The sequence below is a fragment of the Nicotiana tabacum genome, chromosome 18, assembly GCF_000715075.1.
Source record: "Nicotiana tabacum cultivar K326 chromosome 18, ASM71507v2, whole genome shotgun sequence".
In the NCBI taxonomy this organism is placed as follows: Eukaryota; Viridiplantae; Streptophyta; class Magnoliopsida; order Solanales; family Solanaceae; genus Nicotiana; species Nicotiana tabacum.
Genome location: NC_134097.1, coordinates 9,518,511 through 9,540,582, shown reverse-complemented (window position 1 = coordinate 9,540,582; position 22,072 = coordinate 9,518,511). Strand labels below are relative to the sequence as shown.

The 22,072-nt window shown below is 38.1% G+C and overlaps 1 protein-coding gene across 1 annotated transcript; it reads right to left on the bottom strand.

Annotated features, from left to right (window-relative positions):
- Positions 1 to 2,167: 2,167 nt before the first annotated feature.
- Positions 2,168 to 20,050, bottom strand: LOC107808408 (FIP1[V]-like protein). Its single transcript, XM_016632926.2, has 9 exons — positions 18,907 to 20,050; positions 17,344 to 17,570; positions 16,197 to 16,323; positions 14,176 to 14,244; positions 13,934 to 14,074; positions 13,647 to 13,748; positions 13,104 to 13,420; positions 5,556 to 7,158; positions 2,168 to 3,343 (listed from the first exon to the last, which is right to left on the bottom strand). The coding sequence occupies exons 1-9, from the start codon at positions 19,885 to 19,887 to the stop codon at positions 2,786 to 2,788; spliced, it is 4,125 nt and encodes a 1,374-aa protein (XP_016488412.2). The 5' UTR covers positions 19,888 to 20,050; the 3' UTR covers positions 2,168 to 2,785.
- Between the last annotated feature and the right edge of the window lie 2,022 nt (positions 20,051 to 22,072).

Below are 22,072 nucleotides of genomic sequence, written 5' to 3'. Positions count from 1 at the left end.
TCTCCTCGCACACCTCTCGCCAGTAACCAGACGGAAGAAAAACAAATACTACAAGAGTGCTGCTGCTCAAGCTTGCCTGACCCCAGAAGAAATTGCAGACAGAATCATATGAATATTAAATAGCCACAATCATATCAGTTCAGTGACTAAGGAGGTATTTAGTTACGCACGCGCCTTTGCACCATAGTGAATGAATTTCACTACCGGGGCGGAGCTAGAAGCCGGAGTATGGGTTCCGCCTTTGTCCAAAACTCTATATGTATTAAGAAATTCTCTTAAAATATGTACAAAAATGAAATTCATAACTCAATTACTAACACCTTATGTTACTATCCTAGAATTTAGAACTCATAAAGTGTCAATTCTGACTCCGCCTCTGCCAATCACACAATGTAATTCTCATGAAAAAGACCTCAGTTTAGGGATGTAAATAAGGTAGGGCGGGGCAGGGTAAATGTCAAACAGCCAAAATTTTAACCCGCCCCGCCCCATTTAATTTTCCTCCTTTATTTATTTTCTTCACTTTTGATTGTTCTACATTTTCTTAGACTTCTTTGGGCTTCTTTTCTTCAAAATAGTGCACCATTCCAATTTCATGACATAAATGAAAATGGTTTAAAATCTTATACCAGGAATTCATATTTTTTTTTCCTTCTTTTATGGCCTATGTTACAGTTTGATTTTTTGAGCTGAGACAATTTTAATATTTTAAGATGTGAAATAATATATTTTTAGTCTCTTTAAGGTGCTATATCAAATATGATTTTACTTAGTTGAGAGTCTATGCATTTCTGCTATTTTATTATCATAAAATTGTAACATCAAAAGATTGTTCAAATTTTTAATCTGGCCTTAAAATTCAAGACCAAATGATTAGTTATTATCTATAATTCTTTAGTATGAGAACCACATATTTGCCATTTTTAGTTGCTGTTACTTAATGTCTACTGGGTCTGTGTGGTTGGAGCTATGGAAGCTTAGCTGTAGAATAAACGAATAGTACTCTGTTCAATTAATCTTATAACATAAAATACAAATCTGCTCTCGCCCTGCCCCCTGTCCTGTCCCATTTAATATCTTAAAATTTTTAGATTTGACCCGCTCTGCCCTGCCCCGCCCTTCCCTAGTCAGCTACCTCCAGTGTCAAAGCCACATGGTCACAAAGTTGGTCAACTGACTACCTTTCGTCGAAAAATTGTACTGTATATATAGATAAAATATTATGTTTTAAAGGTATATAACACATATTGAACACCTTATATTTTTTTTTCATTTCTTTCAAATTTGAATACCCTTGAAAAAAATTTTAGCTTCGCCACTGCTGACCTCGGTTGGTTCTTGAAATCTTAGGACAGAAAGCAGCTTATCCTAAATAATTGGCATGTTGTCCAGCGCGTATAAAACATATTTTACTTGGTATTCTGGCTCGGGCTTTTCTTCTTCTAGCAGTGTTTATCCGTGCATAACGAATTTGCTTTGCTTTAGAAAGTGTAGACTTGTAGTATTACAAGTGAACGTTCATTCAGCTGTACCAAGACAAAAGTGTTATCAAAATCATCAAGACAAAAGACAGTAAATTACAAGCATCAGATTATCAAAATCATGAGTTAAATCAAACCTCTCTTTATCTTCACTTTCTTCGTATGAAGACTAGTATCTCCACGAGTAATTAGAACTTGTTACATACAAAGTGTATTGCTAAGTGCTAATGACACAGCCAGAGATGAAAAATTATTCAAAGGAAAGATTATTAAAAGGGACAGCCCGGTGCACTAAGCTCCCGCTATGTGCGGAGTCCGGGGAAGGACCCGTGGCCTCCTGATCACATGACAACAATTTTACCAGTTATGTCAAGGCTCCCTTTCCCATAAATGAAGAATTATTATGGCAATAAAATGTTAGTCATTTGGAACTCTTGTAGACATATTCCTGCAATAGCTTGGTACTTTTAAATTCACTGACAGACAATAACTGATAGTATATCATGAACGGCCTCATGTTTATGATAATTCTGGGTCTCTTTTCCAATCTTAACCACAAGAACCTTAAACGAAAAGTTAAAAGAGAAAAGAAAACATTTGCGTGGTCAAGAGATTTTCTTTTGTTTTATAATTTCTGTAACACAGTTACTTTCTCTAACACAACATACAAATATCACATATCTGACTTTGCGCTCCAAGAAATAATAAACTTTTCCAAGAGACAAATAAGCTTATCATCATACATACTACCTACATGGCCAGGGCAATATCAAGTCCATGTTTCCTAATACCAGATCCTCCTGAAATTTTATTTCTCAGCCAATCCTTCATCTTCTTGATCAGTTCCTGAAGTCTCATCATTCACAGTCCAAAAAAGTGACAGTAAACAGGGACTCCTTGCAGAGGCCAGAGAGTGGTTCAAGGAAGAAAGACCATGGAGGACGTGGTCGTCAACCATAGTCACCAACTATGGTTCTCGTATACAGTGTTTACTACTCATACACTATAATTCAATGTCATTTAATAACCAAAAATGTAATTCTGGCACCCAAACAATGGGCCACTAAAGTGTTACGCTTACTGGTATATACATGTATTACAGAATTAAGAAAACCAAATAGATAAAGTAGACATGTTACAGATTCCCAAATCTATTATGGAAGGTCTAAACGAACCCCACGTCCTGAATAGACAACAAGGCCTGCTCCTCAAGGTATCCATATTGGAAATACAGTAGCCAAGGAGACATATACTCCAGGAGGAGGAAACAAGTCATCCAACAAAGATGTTCATTGAGTGCTCATTTAATTGCTGGTCCATCTCCTCCTTCGTGCTGGACGCTCTGGCTTCACCTCCGAATCCGGAGGGATTTCACTTTGGACAGACGATATTGGATCACCTTCCGCCTTTTTACTTACTGGAGCTTCTTTTTCACTTGGCATTGGAAGCTTGAAGCGCTCACTCCGCTTTTTCAGCTTCTCAACTGTCTCCAAGTGTTTATCCTCCATATGCTTTGTCTCTACATTATTAATTTCTGGACCACCTCCATTTTTATTGTTAGCTGCAGGCTGTTGATTGTCTTCGACTGCCTTCAAAGCTTCATCCGGATTTTTGTTAGCTAATGAAATACCACTGCTCTTGTGTACATCAATGTCTTTCACATTCAAGGAAGATGATTTAGCATTGACACTAAAGTCTCTTTCCTTGTGGCTTGTCCACCTTTCCAACTTGGAACGTCCCCTCTTGGAATCCTGTTGCTCATCATCTGATGATGCCTCTTCCTGCTGTTTCCTGGAAGACTGACGATTCCGGTGGACCTTGTTCTCATTGGTTCCTTGCTCAAATTTTCTCTTCAAGCTCACCTGAAGGTAAGAAAGACCTCCGCGATAAGCACCTTCAGTAGAAAAGATATAGCAGTAGCACTTGGAGATAACAGGAAACAAACATTTAACTAATACTCCATCGATCTAAATTAAAAACTCAAGAGTAATATGAATCACATATACACACACTTGGATTATTTATGCAAATTAAATCCAGTGTGCCTCTCAAGTTTCCTTTCCAACTTATTGTTTGATAGTTGTGTCGAACGCATAGAATCAGTTTTCCATATTAGATCTAAACTAGTTTGAGAACAATACTTCCAGTCAACCTGTCTTGCTGTTAACCATCTGTTTGGACTCCAAAGTCCGAATGCACCTTCTACCTTTAGAAATTAGTTTGTAAATACCTCACATTCCTCGTCCGTGATTAAACACCTACAATCTAGTCAACTGAAATTTCTGTAGCGCCCAAGTATGTTCGAGAGTACAAGCATACAAAAATCAGAGATTCCAAGCCAATTTTGCAACTAAGTTCCTATTTGGTCTCTCAACGTGCTTCATGGGTTTAGCACGTGGTTTCTAAATGGCTCAAAATATTATTTCACCTGAAAATTACCCGTAATAGAGTGCTGTTGAAAATTTTGAGCTATCTGTCCCAAAAAGGACCTAAGACCTAAAGGACCAAAAAGCATCTGAAAAAGTCAACAATACCCTCGTATTAATTATTGAAACTTTAACTTAAAACATTTGTGGAGCTGACATTCAAGTCTATATAGATAATGAGATGTTCTTCATATCAGTTTTTTGCGATATTCTCTACTTTTGTCTATAAATTAGTTAGCAGGGACTTCCCCTATCGCATCAACAGAATTATTTAATTCTATTTAGATATTAAAAAAAAATCAACCAGGTGTTCAAATTTTCTATGAAATCTTGCCTTCAAACCCCATTAGCACTGCTTACCACCTTTTCTTCTTACATTCAGACAATTCTTCCCCTAATTTTTTTTAAACGTAAGCTAGCCCAAACGCCACCGTTATATTATAACTTATATTAGTAACGATGGTGTTTGTGGCAACTTATTCGCACCTCGATTATTCCATAGGACACTTGCTACCTTCCACCAGCGTAGTTAACAAGAGTTTACCAAGTATTTCTATCCACCATCGTGTGTAACTTTAAAAGGAAAAAAAAACTCAAGAAGTATTTTGTAGAAATATCAAAGTTTTTCAAGTCATCAAATTCTAAATGAATCTCTAGAAAGTACCATCTGAGTTAATAGAGTCTAAGTACCACACCATGTGTAATCAGAGTACCAGGCCTCTTCTAATTACCAGAATTTCCATTAAATAGTTCACTGTGCTGTCTAAGCTTTGTGTTTAGCTTTAAGAATTCCTCATGAATATTAGAAGAAAACCAGATTGTTAGAGCTTCCAAGGGGTGGCATAATAATCTGAGTTGACATAAAACCTTGAGAACCAAGGTCGGAACCTTATCAGAGGCGACACTAAGTGAACTCTTAATATCTGTTTAAGTCTTAGTAAGTAAAGTTACGAACATCTGCGCTGCAGTGAAATAGCAAGTACAGGCAAGTTGGTCTAGATGCCAAAACATTGCCGCCACCACCACCCCCCCCAAAAAAAAGAAGAAAAAAGGAACTCAATTTGGTAGAACATCTTAGATTTAATTTTTGGGAAAATTAGGTTCCGAAAAAAACTTCAAATCATTTTCGAGGAAAATTTGAACTAGAATGAAACGAATTTAGTAGATTAGAATGAATAAAGAGGTATTCCAACCGAGGGTATATCGGAAACAGTCTCTCTACCTTCACAAGGTAGGGGTAAGGTCTGCGTACACACCCTCCCCAGACCCCACTCGTGGGATTCACTCGATATGTTGTTGTTGTTGGAATGAACAAAGAGGGATCATATAGCCGACCGAGCCATCTGGACTGAGGCGTTACTATCTTGTATTATCTTTTGCGAAACCTACCTTTTGACCGCTTTTAATTTCTGATAGTATTTTATTTTCATTTAGGAAAGTGTTTTAGAAAAGGACCAAATGCGGCTGTCTTAATTTCGGGAGATCTTTTCAATTTCACCCCACTAGCAGATCATCTGTTACTAAATGCGTAAAATTTGCTATCCCTGTCTTTAAGGACACAATGTCCTAAATTGTCATTATTAAATGCAATGTGACAACCAAATCTTGATGACTCTTGGGGTATAAAATAGACGACGTAGGTACTTACCATCTCATTTCTCCGTCCATTCAGTTCGTCTTCGTTCATGTTCGAAGCAATCTGGGAATTATGATCCCCCTCAAATTCTTTACCTTTCTTTAAATATTCTTTATGTCTTTTCTCATTCACCCTGGAGTTATCAGGAGCATGGGGAGCACGATCTTCGCGTGCACTCACTCTATCAGGCCTTGCTCTTCTCTCATCCTCACGGGTCCTCAGCCTTGAAGGACTTTCATTTTCAGCACGATCCCTCCTTCTAATATGGTCAGCATGCCTCACATCCTTCAAATGCTGATCAGAGTTTCTGTGCTCATCTTTCCCTCTAGAATGACCGGCCCAAGCTTTTTCCTCTGCAACACGCCCAGCACGCATACCGCCCCTTATTTCCTCTCTCTCCCTTTTTGATAGTGCCTCTTCTTGGGACTGTTTAAGCCTATACCACTCCTCACGTTCTCGCTGTCTGTCACTCCTCTCCCTCTGAAATACTCCATCTTCTTTGTGCCTGATATAATGCTGCTCATCATCTCTTAGTCTCAATAGCTCATCTCTCTTTCGATGATCTGAGGTATCATCTCTGTCTCTCTTTCTATGAACCATATTTTCTCCATGCGGATGGAAGGAATCTTCCTTGTCAGCATGTTCCCTACTTAATTTTGTCTCTTCTTTCCTTCTTTTATTGTGGCGATCATCCAAGGTATCATACCTCTTCAACTCATCCCTGTCTCTTTGCCTTGCTCCCATATCCTTATCATAATCAGGCCTTAACGTAATGCTCTCCAGCTGCTTTCTATGTAAATGGCGTTCTTCTCTATCACTCCCATCAAATTCTCGCACCTTGCTGCGGTGTCTGGATCCAGTTTCATCAATAAGCTCTCTCTTTCGTGGTTCTTCCACTTTAGTTCTCCTCCCCGGTAGATCTTCATCCCTCCTTTGCCATACTGCCTCTGAATATTCACGTTCCCTCCGTCGGTCAATGTAATGGGCTGAGCTAGAGTCAACGCCTTTACGGGAGTAAGAATCTTCCCTCCCTTTCACTACCCCACGGTGCTTTTCTGCTTCTTTCTCATTGTAGGCTCTTCTTCGGACTCTATCCTCGTCCCTGGCAACTGCTTTTTTGGCATTATCCATGCGCATAGAACGTCCATCTTGAACAACTTCCTCCTCAACATCATCCCGTAATTTGCGATAATCTCTACTGCTTCCAGATTGGGCTTTGCTATTCTCGCTACTTCTTCCAGCCTTGGAGTCTTCTCCACCATCAGTTTCTTGCGGAGAAGATTGTTCACGTCGTGAACTTAACTTTTGCTTTTTAGAATGTAAAAATTCATCATTCATGGCTTCACTATCACTTCTTGCATCAAAAGCCATTTCCTCTCTCACAACTTCACTGTTTGTGTCAGCTCCCACAGGTTGATCAGGGATATTATCTCTATCTTCCATATCTTGCTCCTGAGCAGGTCTATCAGTGGTGGGTGAAGGAGGGACAGGACTGTGCCTATGATCAACACTTTCAACTGATTCTTCTCTCTGATTATCAACTTGGAGTCTGTCTCTGCTATCACCACTGGGACTAATATCAGGTGATCCTTCGCGTGCACTTCCCTTGTTTTCCCTGGAATAAAAAACGGAGAGACAGCCAAAATTAGGATAACATGCAAGGCAATAGACTCTTAGAAAAGAAGCAGAGGACAAAAACGCTTTTTTGACAATTAGCAAGCGCATGGACGTTAGCATAATGTGCAATTAAACATTACTCCTTAACACATCCATATAAGATAGGAAGCTTTTCAAAGGGCTTTTAACAAGTATGGTGATATGAACAAGAGATTCTCAGATTCTCAAAGTCGCATGTCCAAAATAGATCATTGTTCAACAGACTAGGATAATACATGCTAAGGGAAATAACTGGTTCATACAAACCATCTTTGAACAAGCTAAATAAAAGAATCTGATAAATAAAAAAAATATCTCATGACACATGCGACATATTTATGCTGCGGGTCAATCTTAAACTTTAGGTTGTCAAATTGGTAGAAGCAGCTACCAATCAAATACTACAAGGATGGGTGGGTGGGCACGTGTTGTTTAGAGCATTGTGTGTCCTATCTTCTGATATTCCCTATTTAAGGACCTCTCCTATGCTTCCTATGTACTCTTATTTGCTAGTACTAATAATTAATTTTTCTAACTAGAAAAAAGAAAAGGACTGGACTCGGGCATTGCTAACAAACCTTCCATACTAGTGAGAAGACAGTGCCAATAAAGGATAGGATCTGCTAATACATAAAAAGTAGTAACCACAGAAAGATGATATCAAAGGATACTCTAATGTATCATCAAAAGCAAGTTCGATACTCGATGAAGAGCTATAGCAATTAACTAAATACTAATACGTATTTGACTTTGTTTTTTTCTTATAACCGTGGTGTCCGGACCAACTTGTGCGCACCTCGACTAATTCCACGGGATACCTGTCACAGCAGCAGGTACTAGGTAACTCTATCCACCAAGGCTTGGATACATAGGAAGAAATCACCTAGTAGTTTTTGCCTCCACTGGGATTTGAATCTGAGACACTAATATTTGACTTTGTTATGCTCACTTCCATGCCAAGTAACCAAATCTAATTGGACATAGTTCTATGATAAATCAACACTGATGTATCAGAAAATGAACTTGATGAATCAATTCACCTAGCAGCATAACTACGGACCTGGTGATCTTTTTCCTACATAAATTGAAATAGGAACCCCGTAAAACAGAAGTTCTGATGAAGGACAACCAATTCATTTTGGGTTGAATATAAAATAAAAATAGTAGGATATCAGGATCTTATGCGACACCATTTAAAGAACAATTTATTCTCACAAACTTCCATAATACCATTTGACTTAATTTTTAAGTTTAAAAAGGTGATCGATGCAAAACATGGGATTAAAGACAATTGGAGCACCAAAACTGTCAATGCACCCTATGGAGTAGGGCCCTGGAAGTATATTAGCAAACAGGGGAATGAATTTTTTCAGAATATTCATTTCAAGCCAGGCAGCGGAATTCAAATTAAGTTGGAAGGATAACTGGCTAAACAACACTGCTCTCATGGAGGACTATCCTAGCTTATTCAACAATGCTTGGACAAGAATTCTTCAATTGCTCATAACAGGGCAAATAATAAGTAGGATGTGCATCTCAGGAGATCTGTTGGGAGATGGAAGACTTGATGGAAATGCTAGCAAGATTGGAAGCTTACAACATTGATGAGAATGTTCCAGATAGAATGAGATGGGGCTGTAAGGGTCTTTTCATTGTTAAAGATTGCTACAGGCAACTTAACAATCAGAATCAGGTATTGCACTCATGGCCTTTGAAACTGAGGCCTTTGAAACTGATATAGAGGACAAAATTACCTCTGAAGGTGATATGCTTCAATTGGATTGCCCTTCATGAAGCCTGCTTAACACAAGATAACCTTAACATAAGGGTGATGTTATCTTTGCAGGAGATACCAGGAAAGAGTTAGGCCTCATTTGTTTTTTTTAAAGATTAAGACGTCTAATATTCAGATGTGTAGATCTGAATACTAAATGATACTGTTTGATTGTTAACATCTGAATGTATAAAATTTATCTTTATTTGAAAACATAAAATTTAAATAAAATACTAATTAATCTAATATTCTATCAATAAAATATATAGTTTTTTAAAATATGGTAGTTGGTGGTGGTGATGGCTAACGATGGTGCTTGTGAATGCCGACCAGAGGCAGTGGTTGATGACTGTTTTGGTTGATGGTGGTGGTTCAGGGTAGTAGCTAGTGGTGATTGGTAGTGGTGGCGATTATGATTGAGGATGGTGGCGGTGAGTGGTGATAGAGGAAGGTAGTGGTGGATAGTGGTAGTTTATAATGGTGGGCAGTGCCGACTATGGTTATTGATGGTGATAGGGTGGTTAGTTATGGTAGTTACGGTGGATGAATATGTGGTTGTAGTTGAGAATGATGGGCGGGGTTGGTGGGGATAGTGGGGGTGGTAGTCGATAATGGTGGCGGCTATGATTGAGGATGGGAGTGGTGGTGGTTGAGTATGGTGGTGGTGGGTGGCATGTTGGTAGTTGATAACGGTAGGCGGTGGCGGCAGTTAATAATGAATGTGGATGATAACATCTTAATGAAATTAAGTCTTTGTTACAGATCTTAGTCATACAGACCTATTCAGACTCATTAAGTGGACGTAAAGTAAAAAACAAACACACTTAATGATTAAAATCTGAATAATTAAGATTCAGACTTCAAAACAAACGCACTTTATGTCTGAGATATGAATGATTAAGATTCAGACCTCTATTAAGTGCAAACAAATGAGGCCTTAGTCACCTACTTCTACACTTCGCAAGTAGCCACAGACATATGGAACATGTTCTACGGTATTTTTGGCCTAAGCTGGGTCATGCCACAGAGCCTGAGAGAGGCACATAAGAGCTGGAGTCTTTGAGAGGTTGATAAGACCAACAAGAAGATCTGGCTTATGATCCCTGCAACTATTTTTTGGTGTTTATGGAACGAGAGGAATAGAAGATGTTTTGATGGTACCTCACCCCTAAACCACTTACTCAAATCTAAATGCTTGCTTAATCTTTTTTGTTGGACAAAGTTGTCCCCCGTAAATAGTACTGGACACCTTGTGGATTTTATTAGCTCTCTTGTCCAAGATTGAGACTTTGTTTTGGGGCAAACAATGATCTCCTGTATTTTTGTTTATTTTGCAAATATGCCTCTTGTAACTTTGCATCTTCTTGATGCCTTTTTAATGAAACATATTACTTCATCCAAAAAAAAAATATCCAATGACTTCTATGCAAATGCACAAAACAAATTCTCTTTGTGGTTTACAATTTCCAAAATTAGATGTATAATTTAATTATTTATCTTGTTGAACAAATATTTTAAGTATGTCCCTATTTAAGTATGTCCCTACATGTTCGAACAAATTTAGATACAGTTCCAAGAGTTCCAAAATATCTATGCTGCTGCCTTCTGAGATCAGTTTGTCAATGTTTTTCCGCAGTGAAGGATTAACCAGCCTAGACCACCAAAGTCGAACACTATACTTTGATGTTTAGACCCCCGCATTTGTCTGGAGTTTTACTTTCATCTAGCTAAACTTAACAGCTTCTTCATATTAGCATGACACAAAGTAGTTATCACCTAACAGTGCCATAGAGGAAAAGTTGCCAAACACAGCTTAACAAAGTACATCTAAGCCAAATAACTGTATATTATTAAGCATATCCACTAGCAAATGATTCCACAGTGATGAATGAGTCTCTTTTTGGGGGAGATAAGTGAGAGCAAATTAAATGTAAAGCCTGTACTTATCCTTTTTAAACTGGTTGGGGTCTATGCCTAACCCCCACCATGGTTCTTTTGAAAAATATAAATAATAATAATTAAATGTAAAGCCAAATGGCCGATCTTCCTAATAATAAGAACAAGGAATTTAAATAATTGGACTTGCAGCATAATTTTGTTCCTATATCATGTACATATTGCTATCTCCATCTTACGCCAGCAAAAAGAAAAAGAAGGAAGAAGCATCCGCCAGACTAAGAAAATTAATCCGTAAATTGCTAATCATAAACATTTAATATTGTATAAGCTCCTCCTACCAAGAACCACCAGTAACCACCCTTCATTTTATTGATCAAGAAACCACCCTTAATTTTATATGAGTTGCTCCAATCTAGAACCACCCGCAAGTACCCTACTTTTCTAGGTACAAGAGAACATGGCTCATTTACTACATGCATGGCTCACTTCAAACCAAAGTGTATTACAGCAATGAGATATATCTGGTTCACAGAACTACCATAGATTTGGGATCTGCAATGGAGAAGAGACTTTGAGCATGCAAATCACAAACATGACGGGAATCCTTTCTGAAAGAAAAGGAAATCTTCCTAGGACCCTCGGCCACATTATCAACATTTAGGGTCAATCAATCAACTATACCAGATCCTAAAAAAAATTATAAGTAAAAGGGAAATTTTACTAATGAAAATTCAGTTATAAGCTAGTACCGAACGAGTACAAACCATTACAAGCTGACAATCCTCCAAGATTGTAAGGATTGCAAAAACTCCAAAATTACAGCAGTATCCTTATATTTCATCGGCTATATGAAATATTTGCAATCCATTCCGTTCTATTCACTTCCATTTCATTCCTATACTACATAAATTAAGGTTCTCTAAATATCACACTTATTCATACACAGGAATACAAGTCTTGGAATAGAAGAAAAAAACTCCTAGCAAATGCCAGACCTAAAGTAACAACAAGAATTAAGCTTTAACCCAACTAGATGGATGCCCTACATGGATGTCCTCTGCTTCCACTGTGTTAATTTCTTAGCCAAGTCCATATTACTTCTGAGAGATTGTAGGTCTTTTGTAATTACTTTTCTCCACATAATTCTAAGAACTCGTTTGGACATAAGAAAATTTTCCTTTATTTCAATTATTTTTTTCAAAACAGTGTTTGGTTATCAAAATCTTACAATTTTTTCAATCTCACTTGAAAATGCATTTTCAAATTTGAAAAACTGGTGAGAACCAATTTTTCAATTGAAAATTGGAAGGTTGCTATTTTTTAGTTTTACAAATTTACCCTATATTTTTAAAATTTATAAAAAGACCCCATTAGTTATTAACCTAGGTAACCATCAACTAACAACTTTCCCTTCCATAAAGTCAGAAACACAAAACGCAAGCAGCAGGTCTTCTTCTTTCAAACGAGAATTCTGTGACTGCTCCGTCACCGGTTAACAGGATAACTTGATTTAAAGTTTTATTTTCCTTTGTGCTACTATGTGCGTGCCTTCATTATTACTTATAAGGCTTATATTCAGTTGTTATGCACTCTAAAGATGAAAGCTTTCATATGTGATTGATTATTCTATTATTGTTATATTGTAGAAACGCAAAACAATGAGTAAACCAAATTGGAGTGGTTTTGATATTTTTTACAAATTGTGGGGTATAAATCCTATTTCATGGTTTTGAAAAAAAAACATCCAAATATGTTGCAAAAATTATAACCAAGCACAACTTCATCTTCAATTCAAATTTTAGTGAAATTTCAAATTTGAATTTTTTTTTGGAATTCATGTCCAAACGCCTACTAAGTCTGCCTCATCCACTTTATCACATTCAATCAGCATATTGTTGTACCTAAAAACATGACCAAATCCATATCTGACGACTTTTCTCAATTCATTCCCCATGTGCTGCACCCTCTGGTCAAACTAATCATGATCTTTTCCAAATTAGTAGGACATCATCCATCTTGAAGTTCGCATTTCTACTTCATTTATCTAGTGGATACAGATAGCCTTGGATGCCAACATTTACTCATATTTAATATTGTTGGGCTGATAACACCAATAAGTTAGTGAAACCTCATGCTGCTTCTATCTTAATTACCAGTTAAAACAGGAAATGAAAAATTAACTTCCACTTGCTCAGGAAGATAAACCATTATATAGGCAACATATATAGTACCTTTCAACATTAGTCTTGCTGCCGCATGCAGAAGTCTGTCCTCTAGAATCAGAAACAAACTGACCAGGAGCTTCCGAGGGAAAAGGACCCACTCCATCTCCTTTGGTCAAACGATCACCTACAGGGTTCATAAACTGTGATCTCCTAGTACTGAGATCTTGCTTGTGGCTTTTATAAGAATGCTGGAAACCATCAGAATCCTCCTGCAGGGGGCCTCCTCTTGCATCGCCTCTAAAATCATCTGTTGGAGAATTATTGCCCAATTGCACCTCATTCTTGTCATTCCCTGAGTATTGGTCATCATCCTGGCACACAATCTGTTCACCCAAAAAAAAAAATTACAGAAGACATAAATAAAATAAAAAGGGCAGCCCGGAAAAGACAATAAAATAAGATGTAGAAAATAAGCAGCAGCACCATCCTGTTAGAAACATCGAAAACGACGATGCAGAGAGAGATTCCAGCATAAATTTTGCTGTTTTTTCCTTTTTTGATAGACACTTCCATTTTGAATTTGGAAGAAGATAGGGTCAGATCACTCACTTCAATAATTGCATCCGAGTCACGCTGCCGTGGTGGTCGGGTATCAATTGATGGTAGGCGATCACCAGAACCGGTTTCAACCTGTATAGGTCTTCCAGTGGGCTAGTAGAATGTCATATCATATCAGTGAGTAGTATGGCAACTAATATCTGAAACTTTTGTATCATTACTTGCTTAATTAAAGATGTAACAGTAAGCATACTTCACCCAATTGCCAAGTTGGAATGGGAGGCCCAAATAATACCAGAAAAATTTCTAAAGGTAAGGCTTGAACTTGAAATACGTACTAGTGGCGGTCGCATGCGTATAGATCCTCTTGCTAGGTCACTTGAAGTTCCATCAGTTTTACCATGATTCACATTTTCAGATGGAATGTCTTGAATACCAGCTGCAGCTGCAAGCTCTGGGGGAAGATCTGGATCATATTCCTAAAATGAATACAACATAAGAATAATAACAACTATTAAGTCTGATAAGTATCTTAGACACGTATTGCTGAAGATAGCATCTTCATCTGCACAAGCATTACCTGCTCTGTTCTTCCACTTTCATATACCCGAATTCTTCCTTGCATAGTTGACTCAAGTCGCAGTTGTTCCTGTAGCAAAGATGGATTATCATCTTTCAAGATTTTCGGTCGGTGGAACCAATGCGAATATTTACACACATCTACTACATCATGCACTTTATTTTGCTAATCTATGGCTGCACCCCTATTTGCCCTGGTGATGGACGCACCGACACACATATTCAAGGGAAGATGCCATGGTGTATGTTATTCGCTTATGACATAGTTCTGATAGACGAGACACGAAGCGGCGTTAACGAGAGGCTGGAGGTTTGGAGACAGGCCCTTGAGTCCAAGGGTTTCAAGTTGAGCAGGACTAAGACGAAATATCTTTAGTGCAAGTTTAGTGCCGAGCGGAGGGAAGCGGGCATGGACGTGAGGCTTGGATCGCAGATCATTCCCGAGAGGCAGTTTCAAGTACCTTGGGTCGATTATCCAGGGGGGTTGGGAGATCGACGAGGATGTTACATACCGTATAGGGGTCGGGTGGATGAAATGGAGGTTAGCATCTGGAGTCCTGTGTGACAAAAAAGTACCACCGCTACTCAAAGGTAAGTTTTATAGAGTGGTGGTTAGACCGGCCACCAGACAAGGTGGGTTGCTCTGATGGTAAGCACCCTCCACTTCCAACCAAGAGGTTGTGAGTTCGAGTCACCCCAAGAGCAAGGTGGGGAGTTCTTGGAGGGAAGGATGCCGAGGGTCTATTGGAAACAGCCTCTCTACCCCAGGGTAGGGGTAAGGTCTGCGTACACACTACTCTCCCCAGACCCCATTAGTGGGATTATACTGGGTTGTTGTTGTTGTTGTTGTTGGTTAGACCGGCCATGTTGTATGGGGCTGAGTGTTGGCCAGTTAAGAACTCACATATCCAGAAGATGAAAGCATCAGAAATGAGGATGTTGAGGTGGATGTGCGAGCACACTAGGATGAATAAGATTAAGAATGAAGATATTCGGGAGAAGGTGGGCGTGGCTCCCATGCATGATAAGATGCGTGAAGCGAGGCTCAGATGGTTCGGGCACGTAGAGAGGAGAAGCCCAGATGCCCCGGTAAGGAGGTGCGAGCGATTGGCGTTGGTGGGTCCGAGGAGAGGTAGACGGCGGCCTAAGAAGTATTAGGGAAAGGTGATCATGTGGGGTATGACGAGGCTTCAGATCTCCGAGGACATGGCCCTCGATAGGAAGCTGTGGAGGTCGAGCATTAAGGTTGTAGGTTAGGAGGTAGTTGAGCATATTTCCAACTCGTACCAGTGTGAGGCTAGTTTGATAGGATTTTGTCTTAGACTGCTAGTGGTCAATGTTGTGTTCATACTACTCTTCTGTTTTCTTAGTGTCGGGCCTTATTTACTGGTTATTGTTTTTGCTTTCCATCTGTTTACCGATGCTTGTGATGTTATTATTTCTATGGTTTTTGTTGATGGTATTGATATTGTCTTTTTTCGTCTTCTTGAGCCGAGGGTCTATCAGAAACAACCTCTCTACACCCTCGGGGTAGAGGTAAGGTCTGCGTACACACTACCTTCCCCGGATCCCACTTGTGCGATTTTACTGGGTTGTTGTTATTGTTGTTGTTGTTGTATGGCTGCACCTCGAAGTAGGTCCTTGTTAGCTCTCCTAACGCATGCACAATTCCTTGCAGGCGCTGAGAGGCTTGCCACGGTGCACTAGGGCGCGGCCAACAGGTTATGGGGCATGGCACAACAAGAACAAGGAAAGGGAAGGAGAATACTAGAGGGGGAGGAGGAAGAGAGCTTATGTAAAGCATCCCAATAAAATCATATTTTACAATTTGTCCCAAGCTTGCAAAATTTAACCTGCAAAGGTAGCTTGGGAATCAATTTATTTGGAACCCTAACGATATAAAGAGAATAACCGTGAAATACAAAATGTTCCTCGGTTTAAAAGAACTAATCTTTTTAAGGTTTTTTAAGCACAGATTCACAAGGAAATCTAATACAGGAAAAAGAAGTATAGTTGACCAACCAGCTGCTTGCAATAATCTTTCCAGATGTCCTCGTTCAAACCAAAGTTGAAGAAATCTGTTACGTCAATGCCTGGAAGTCTCCAAGGTTTCTCCTCAAAACCATCTATGTCAACTTCAAATATAGTCCTGACAATGTACAATGCTAAATGAGCATTTTAACTGTCTTTAACTCTTTCCAGTATTTACATGTTTTCCCAGAAAAAGAATGATCAAATGAAAATCAGTCATGCAAAATAATACTTTCAGGCATTCAGCCACACTCCAACATGCTCATTCTATCATCCTTTCTATACACGCAAACCAGCATTCACATGCCACATAAAAAGCATGAGCTTTTGCCTCATATATCTAACACATGCTTATATATTAACTACCTTCTTCCACAGAGTTTAACGATATGAGGACAAGTTCTTCAATAGGTCTTAGAGATATCAAAAATCAAAAGTTACACAAAAATTTTCAGGAAGCAAACACTTCTTATAGGCTATAGCAGCTGCTGAGAGCGCCATAATAGAAGAGGCAGGAAGAATTAAATGATTATTAACTGCATTTTGTGAAGATATTTTTGAAAAGGTAACATATTTGTATGTTAATATTTTGACAACAGAAAAACTGTGGAGTCGCCTATAATTACAAAGAGGAATGCAGAAAAGAACACTCCTAATCCTTTATCTTCTCACAAGAATTCTAAAACATCAAAAATGGATTCATGATCTTCCAAACACTTTCCTTTACACCAAAAATAGAAAAGAACTAAACACTTCATCTTCATCTTCTGGATGTTACTAGATTTATCTTCAAAGCATCTCTGATTTCTCTCTTCCCGGAAATATTTCCTTATGGCAGATGCATCTCGAAAAGATATTGTTCTGTAAATATAGTTACATTACTCTAAAACTTCAACAGAATTTTGGACGTAATAACTAAAGCACCCGCAAGCTTTTTAGGCTGGACTAGAAGATTTGCTCATGATGACATTAATCCAATTAAATTACAGAATCAACAATTATGGGAGTAAAGTGGTGTAACTAGGAAAGAGATAGGTGGCACACGTAATTCTTTCGTAAAAGTAAACACAAAAATCACCAAACAGAAAAATGCCAAATTCAAATAAGGTATAAATCAGGGCCAGACAAAGAAACATACTTGTGCGATGGAAGAGTGAATTCCAACCCAATCCCAAAGCCACGGCCAGGCGCACTGCCTCCCCAACCGGACATCCCATAGCCACCTTTCATTCCTGTTGGTCGCCAATCACCTCTACCACGTCCACCAACTGGACCCACATTGACAGGGGGACGAACTTGACCAGGTGCTCCTCCAGGACCCAACAGAGGAGCTCCAGGCATAGGAGCTGCACCAGGTCTCACATACTACATGAGACAAGAAAAAGGGAGGAAAGATTCGCTATCAGCAGTCAAAATAATGTAACAAAAAACGACTATCAGGACAGCGACAACAAAAAAAAGTATCAAGATAAGAAATATATAGTTAATCTTCCAATCATCAGAGAAGAAACAGACAACAAACTCGGGTATATCAGCAAGTAAACAAGCAAGAGTAAATAAGTTGCAAAAGAACAGTTCAAATGTTAAGTATTGTAAAACTTTGCTCTAAAAATGAAAGGAAAAAAAAAGAACATACAGCCTAGTTTTCACAGATTCAACAAGAAAAAAATGAGAAATAAGGACTAAGATCTTCAGTTTTATTACGACATCTGAAAATAGATCTTTATTTAATACAAAAGGGAAAGTAGTAAACATCTGAAAATAGATCTTGCATATGTAGCTTAATTTGATAAACCTTATGCAACCGGAATAAAACAGTTATCAGCTTTACTGATTCTTATATATCTTTTCTTTCTTTACATTCGACCAAATACTACTTGAAAGTTGTACTTCATCACTCAGCATAAGAAAGTGCATCTTTCTTCAGCTAATGTAATTATCAGTTTAAGCAACCAGATTGGCTTGAATAGGCTTCATTGGTTAATGACCTACTTGCACAAGTCCAGCCCATCTGGAAAATGAAGGCACTGACTAGAGACAAAAGCATCGAAAAACTGGAAAGATATTTTAAAAGTCAGGAGTGGTCCAACAAACTAATGTGTGTAAAATTTTCAGAAATTCCCCATTAACATTCTCAAAGCCTACTAGCATAGCCACAGAAGATAAGTCTTGCAGCCAGTGATATTTAGTTCAAATATAACTTTCAACTATTTAAAGAGTTGTCAATAACAGCCGGTTACCACTCTTTGAAGTGCTTTTAAATGATTATTGTTAGACAGATCACGTGGTAATAACTGTGTGCACGGACAAGCAGCCACTTACAATTTTGATTAGTCAGAATTCATCACATATCCACTCACACGTTTTCCGCAAAGGCTATTTTCATCTCTACTTTGGATATCTCCAAAGAGAGTTCAATCCTTGTCTTTGCAGCTGCCTTGAATTGAAACATTTCAAACATCATCTATCTATAAATTAAAATCATGATTATGCTATAGAGAATGCCCAAACATGATTTATTGCCAACAAAATTATAAAATAAATTTCATTAATTTTATCATCATCAGTACAATCCTTTATACAGCTTGTGCATACAAATAAGAGCCAGCGGCCTTATCATCACCAATGACTACAATACTATTAAGTAAATTACAAGTCATCTTACATTGCAAGTTCTGATCACGTGTACAACATCACTGACCTTATACTGTGAATGATACGGATGATGGTATCCATGATTGTTGTACCCAACCTTTGCCACCACTCCTCCAGGTGCTCCATTCACTTTTAATGCATCATTAATCTCCTTTCTCTCTCCATTAGCAGCAGGACCCCCTTCCTCACCCCATTCTTGCTCCTCCATTATCATTGGTGGATGGCTCGGGCCATCATTATCCGCAACAATAACCAAAGGCTCTCCATCTTCATCGTCCTCGTCGTCCCCCATTCTCTCCATACCCATTGGTCCATGAGTGTTGTCATTCAACACAATCTGCAAATCATCCTCACTATCATCACTATCCCAATCATCCTCAAGATTACCATCTCCACCATTCCCTCCTCCGCCTGAAACGCCCGGGATTGACAGGCCGGGAATCAACGGCTCAAAATTCTGTACATTTTCACTCCCATCCTTTAGAATCTCATTGTTTCTTTCACCTAAATTTTGATCTTTCTCAATCAAAATATCATCTTTATCATCCCTCTCTTCCACTACGAAATCAATATTATCCTCATCCATAAAATTTGAATCTTGAAAACCCCCTTTAGGTAATTTCACATCCTCACTCTTCTCCAAAACCCTAGCACTCGAATCCGATTCATTAATATCACTCAAATCCTCGAGTTTTCCAGCTTTTTGATTAAAATTTAGATTGAATTCGGGTAAGTTCGACCCGGATTGTACATCTGGCAAAGCGGCTAGGGTTTTTTCGTTACCAGTGATAATAGAATTCGGGGCTGTAAATTTTGGATTCAAATTCGGATTAGGAGCTCCGTATAATATCTCCTCGTCATCGCTGTTGATGTTCAGATCGATCGGCCGGGTAGTGGGGCCCGCACCGGCGGCGGCTTTGGAGGCGGCGGCTTTGTCTTGTGGAGCTGGAGCTGGCGGCTGCTGAGACTGAAACGACGCCGTTAGCACATCGGTATAGAGATCTCCGAATTCGTCGTCATCTTCCATTTTTAGGAGAGAGAGAGAGAGGGGGGAGTGCGAGTTCTGTTTCTGCAGAGAAACGCAAGAAAGAGAGGGTTTTGAGGGCTTCTAAGAAGGGTATAATTTGCACTCCCTACCTGGTTTGGAAGGGTCTCTCTATGGGTACGAATTTAGCTATGACTATTGGCCTTTTTGGGAAAATTTCCTAATCGAGGTTAAATTTACTAGTAAGGTGCAAAATTAGTATGTAGGTAAAATAATCAAATGTGATTTTTGAGAATTTAATGATAAACCAAGGTTTAACTTCTAATTTAATAGCTTTAAAAATAAGATTGGTAACAAAATATACTCAACAACAATAACATACTCAGTATATTTTCATATGTGGAGTTTAGGGAGTATAGTGTATACGCATACATTACTCTTACCTACTACAGGTACAGAAGTTGTTTTGTGTGTGTGGGTGGGGGGAAGAGAAAAGAATAAGAAGAATAAGAAGAAGAAGAGGAAGAAACAAAGAGAAGGGAGAAAGGGGAGTACGATAACTCAAACAAATTAAGCATATTCAAAACAGACTCAAACGAATAAAAAATAAGGTTATTATCGGCCACGACCCAGGCCAAACGAGTCGAGCGCATGATTTATGATATTTTGTTTAGTGGTGACATGCAATCGTGTCCTTGGATCTAGATCTTTGACGTGTCTCGACAAATAGTGAAAGCTCATTCTAACTACATGTTAATAATATCGAACAAAAATATAGTCGCAACAATTCAAAAATATGAAAGGAAATACGAAAACATAACGAACAAAGCACCACGAATAGGGTAAGAAGTTCTTAACACATCTTGTTTTCATGATCATCTTGATTCACGAAAGATGTTAAGAATCAATTGTGATTATTATTGTCATTTCTTATGTCGTCCGCTTTTAAGTAGCTTATTTCTTTCTTTCAATTTTCATTACGATTTGTTTTTTGTTACTTTTTATTTGCTTCGACTATATTATGATTCCTATCTAACCATGTTGGCAATGCCCCTTATACAAAAGAGATAGGTGTTTAACACTCATTTTACGGATGAAAAATAATAATATGTTAAGTGGTGTTTACGCACAATGACATATATAATGAGATTATGCACTTGTGCTTGAAAGGATTAATCGATGAGATGAGATGGTCATTTGACATTATCCTTTCCAATTTTGACATCTATTTTACAAAAAATTTAGATTGTACTTATAAATTTGTGGGACAATCATGATTTTGTTCCCTTGTATCATTATATATGTTATATGTGAGAACTAAAGAATCTAGTGATGCACATAAACCTTACTCACTAATTAAAAGTAATCAACTAACTTTTATGTGAAGTGGCTTAGCCAATTCATAATCATCTCAAAAGAATGACTAGTTGCATTGCTCATTTGTGCTCCAAGTTCGATGGCATTGAGTCGTCTCAAAATTCTTAAGCCTATAACCAACAAGATTTTAAGAGTGACGTAACAAAAAATAAGTGATTAAATTAAACCAGTCTCATTATAACAAGCCACAGATAGAACTTCTCCAACTAATGGCATAAGTATATTAGCACAATCGTTGAAGTGATTGCTAGATGTAGCAAAATTGAGACAAGATTTCATGGACAAATTTCGGCTTCTAATATATCATTCTATATACATAATATAACGTTAAAATAAGTTTAAATAACTCGAGTGAATACGAGTTACACGAACTTTAGTAGCTCAGCTGATTGACTATCTAAACTTTCACTTTGTTGGTAAGGGTTTGACTCCCCATATTGTAATACCTTCCCCCGTTTACATTCCCCTACCCTCCATGTATAACAAAAAATGACCCACACTGCCAAGTAACTACTTCTTAAACATATTTACAGTCAAATCCATATATAACAACCATTCACTATAAAAGTCGATTTTTCCTCATAACCAATTTTTCAAGTTATATTTTACCTCTCTATAATAGTTTTTTTTACCTGTAACAACAACAATCATATTTATAGCAGAACACTCTTTGTAAAATTACTCTTATATAACAACCACATATAATCTTTAAGATTAATAATAGTAGCTCTAAAAATATGCGCACAATATTTTTCATTAAACAAAGTTTCTATATTGCATAAGATATAAGATTTAAAGATTTGCACACGATATCATTTCCATTGGACAAAATTCAAAAAATACTTAGAAA

Coding starts and splice junctions, on each gene's coding strand:
- LOC107808408 (XM_016632926.2), bottom strand. CDS start 19,887: ATGGAAGATGACGACGAATTCGGAGATCTCTATACCGATGTGCTAACG. Junction 14,075..14,175: donor AAAGTGGAAGAACAGAGCAG/GTAATGCTTGTG, acceptor TATTCATTTTAG/GAATATGATCCAGATCTTCC. Junction 13,749..13,933: donor TACGCATGCGACCGCCACTA/GTACGTATTTCA, acceptor ACATTCTACTAG/CCCACTGGAAGACCTATACA.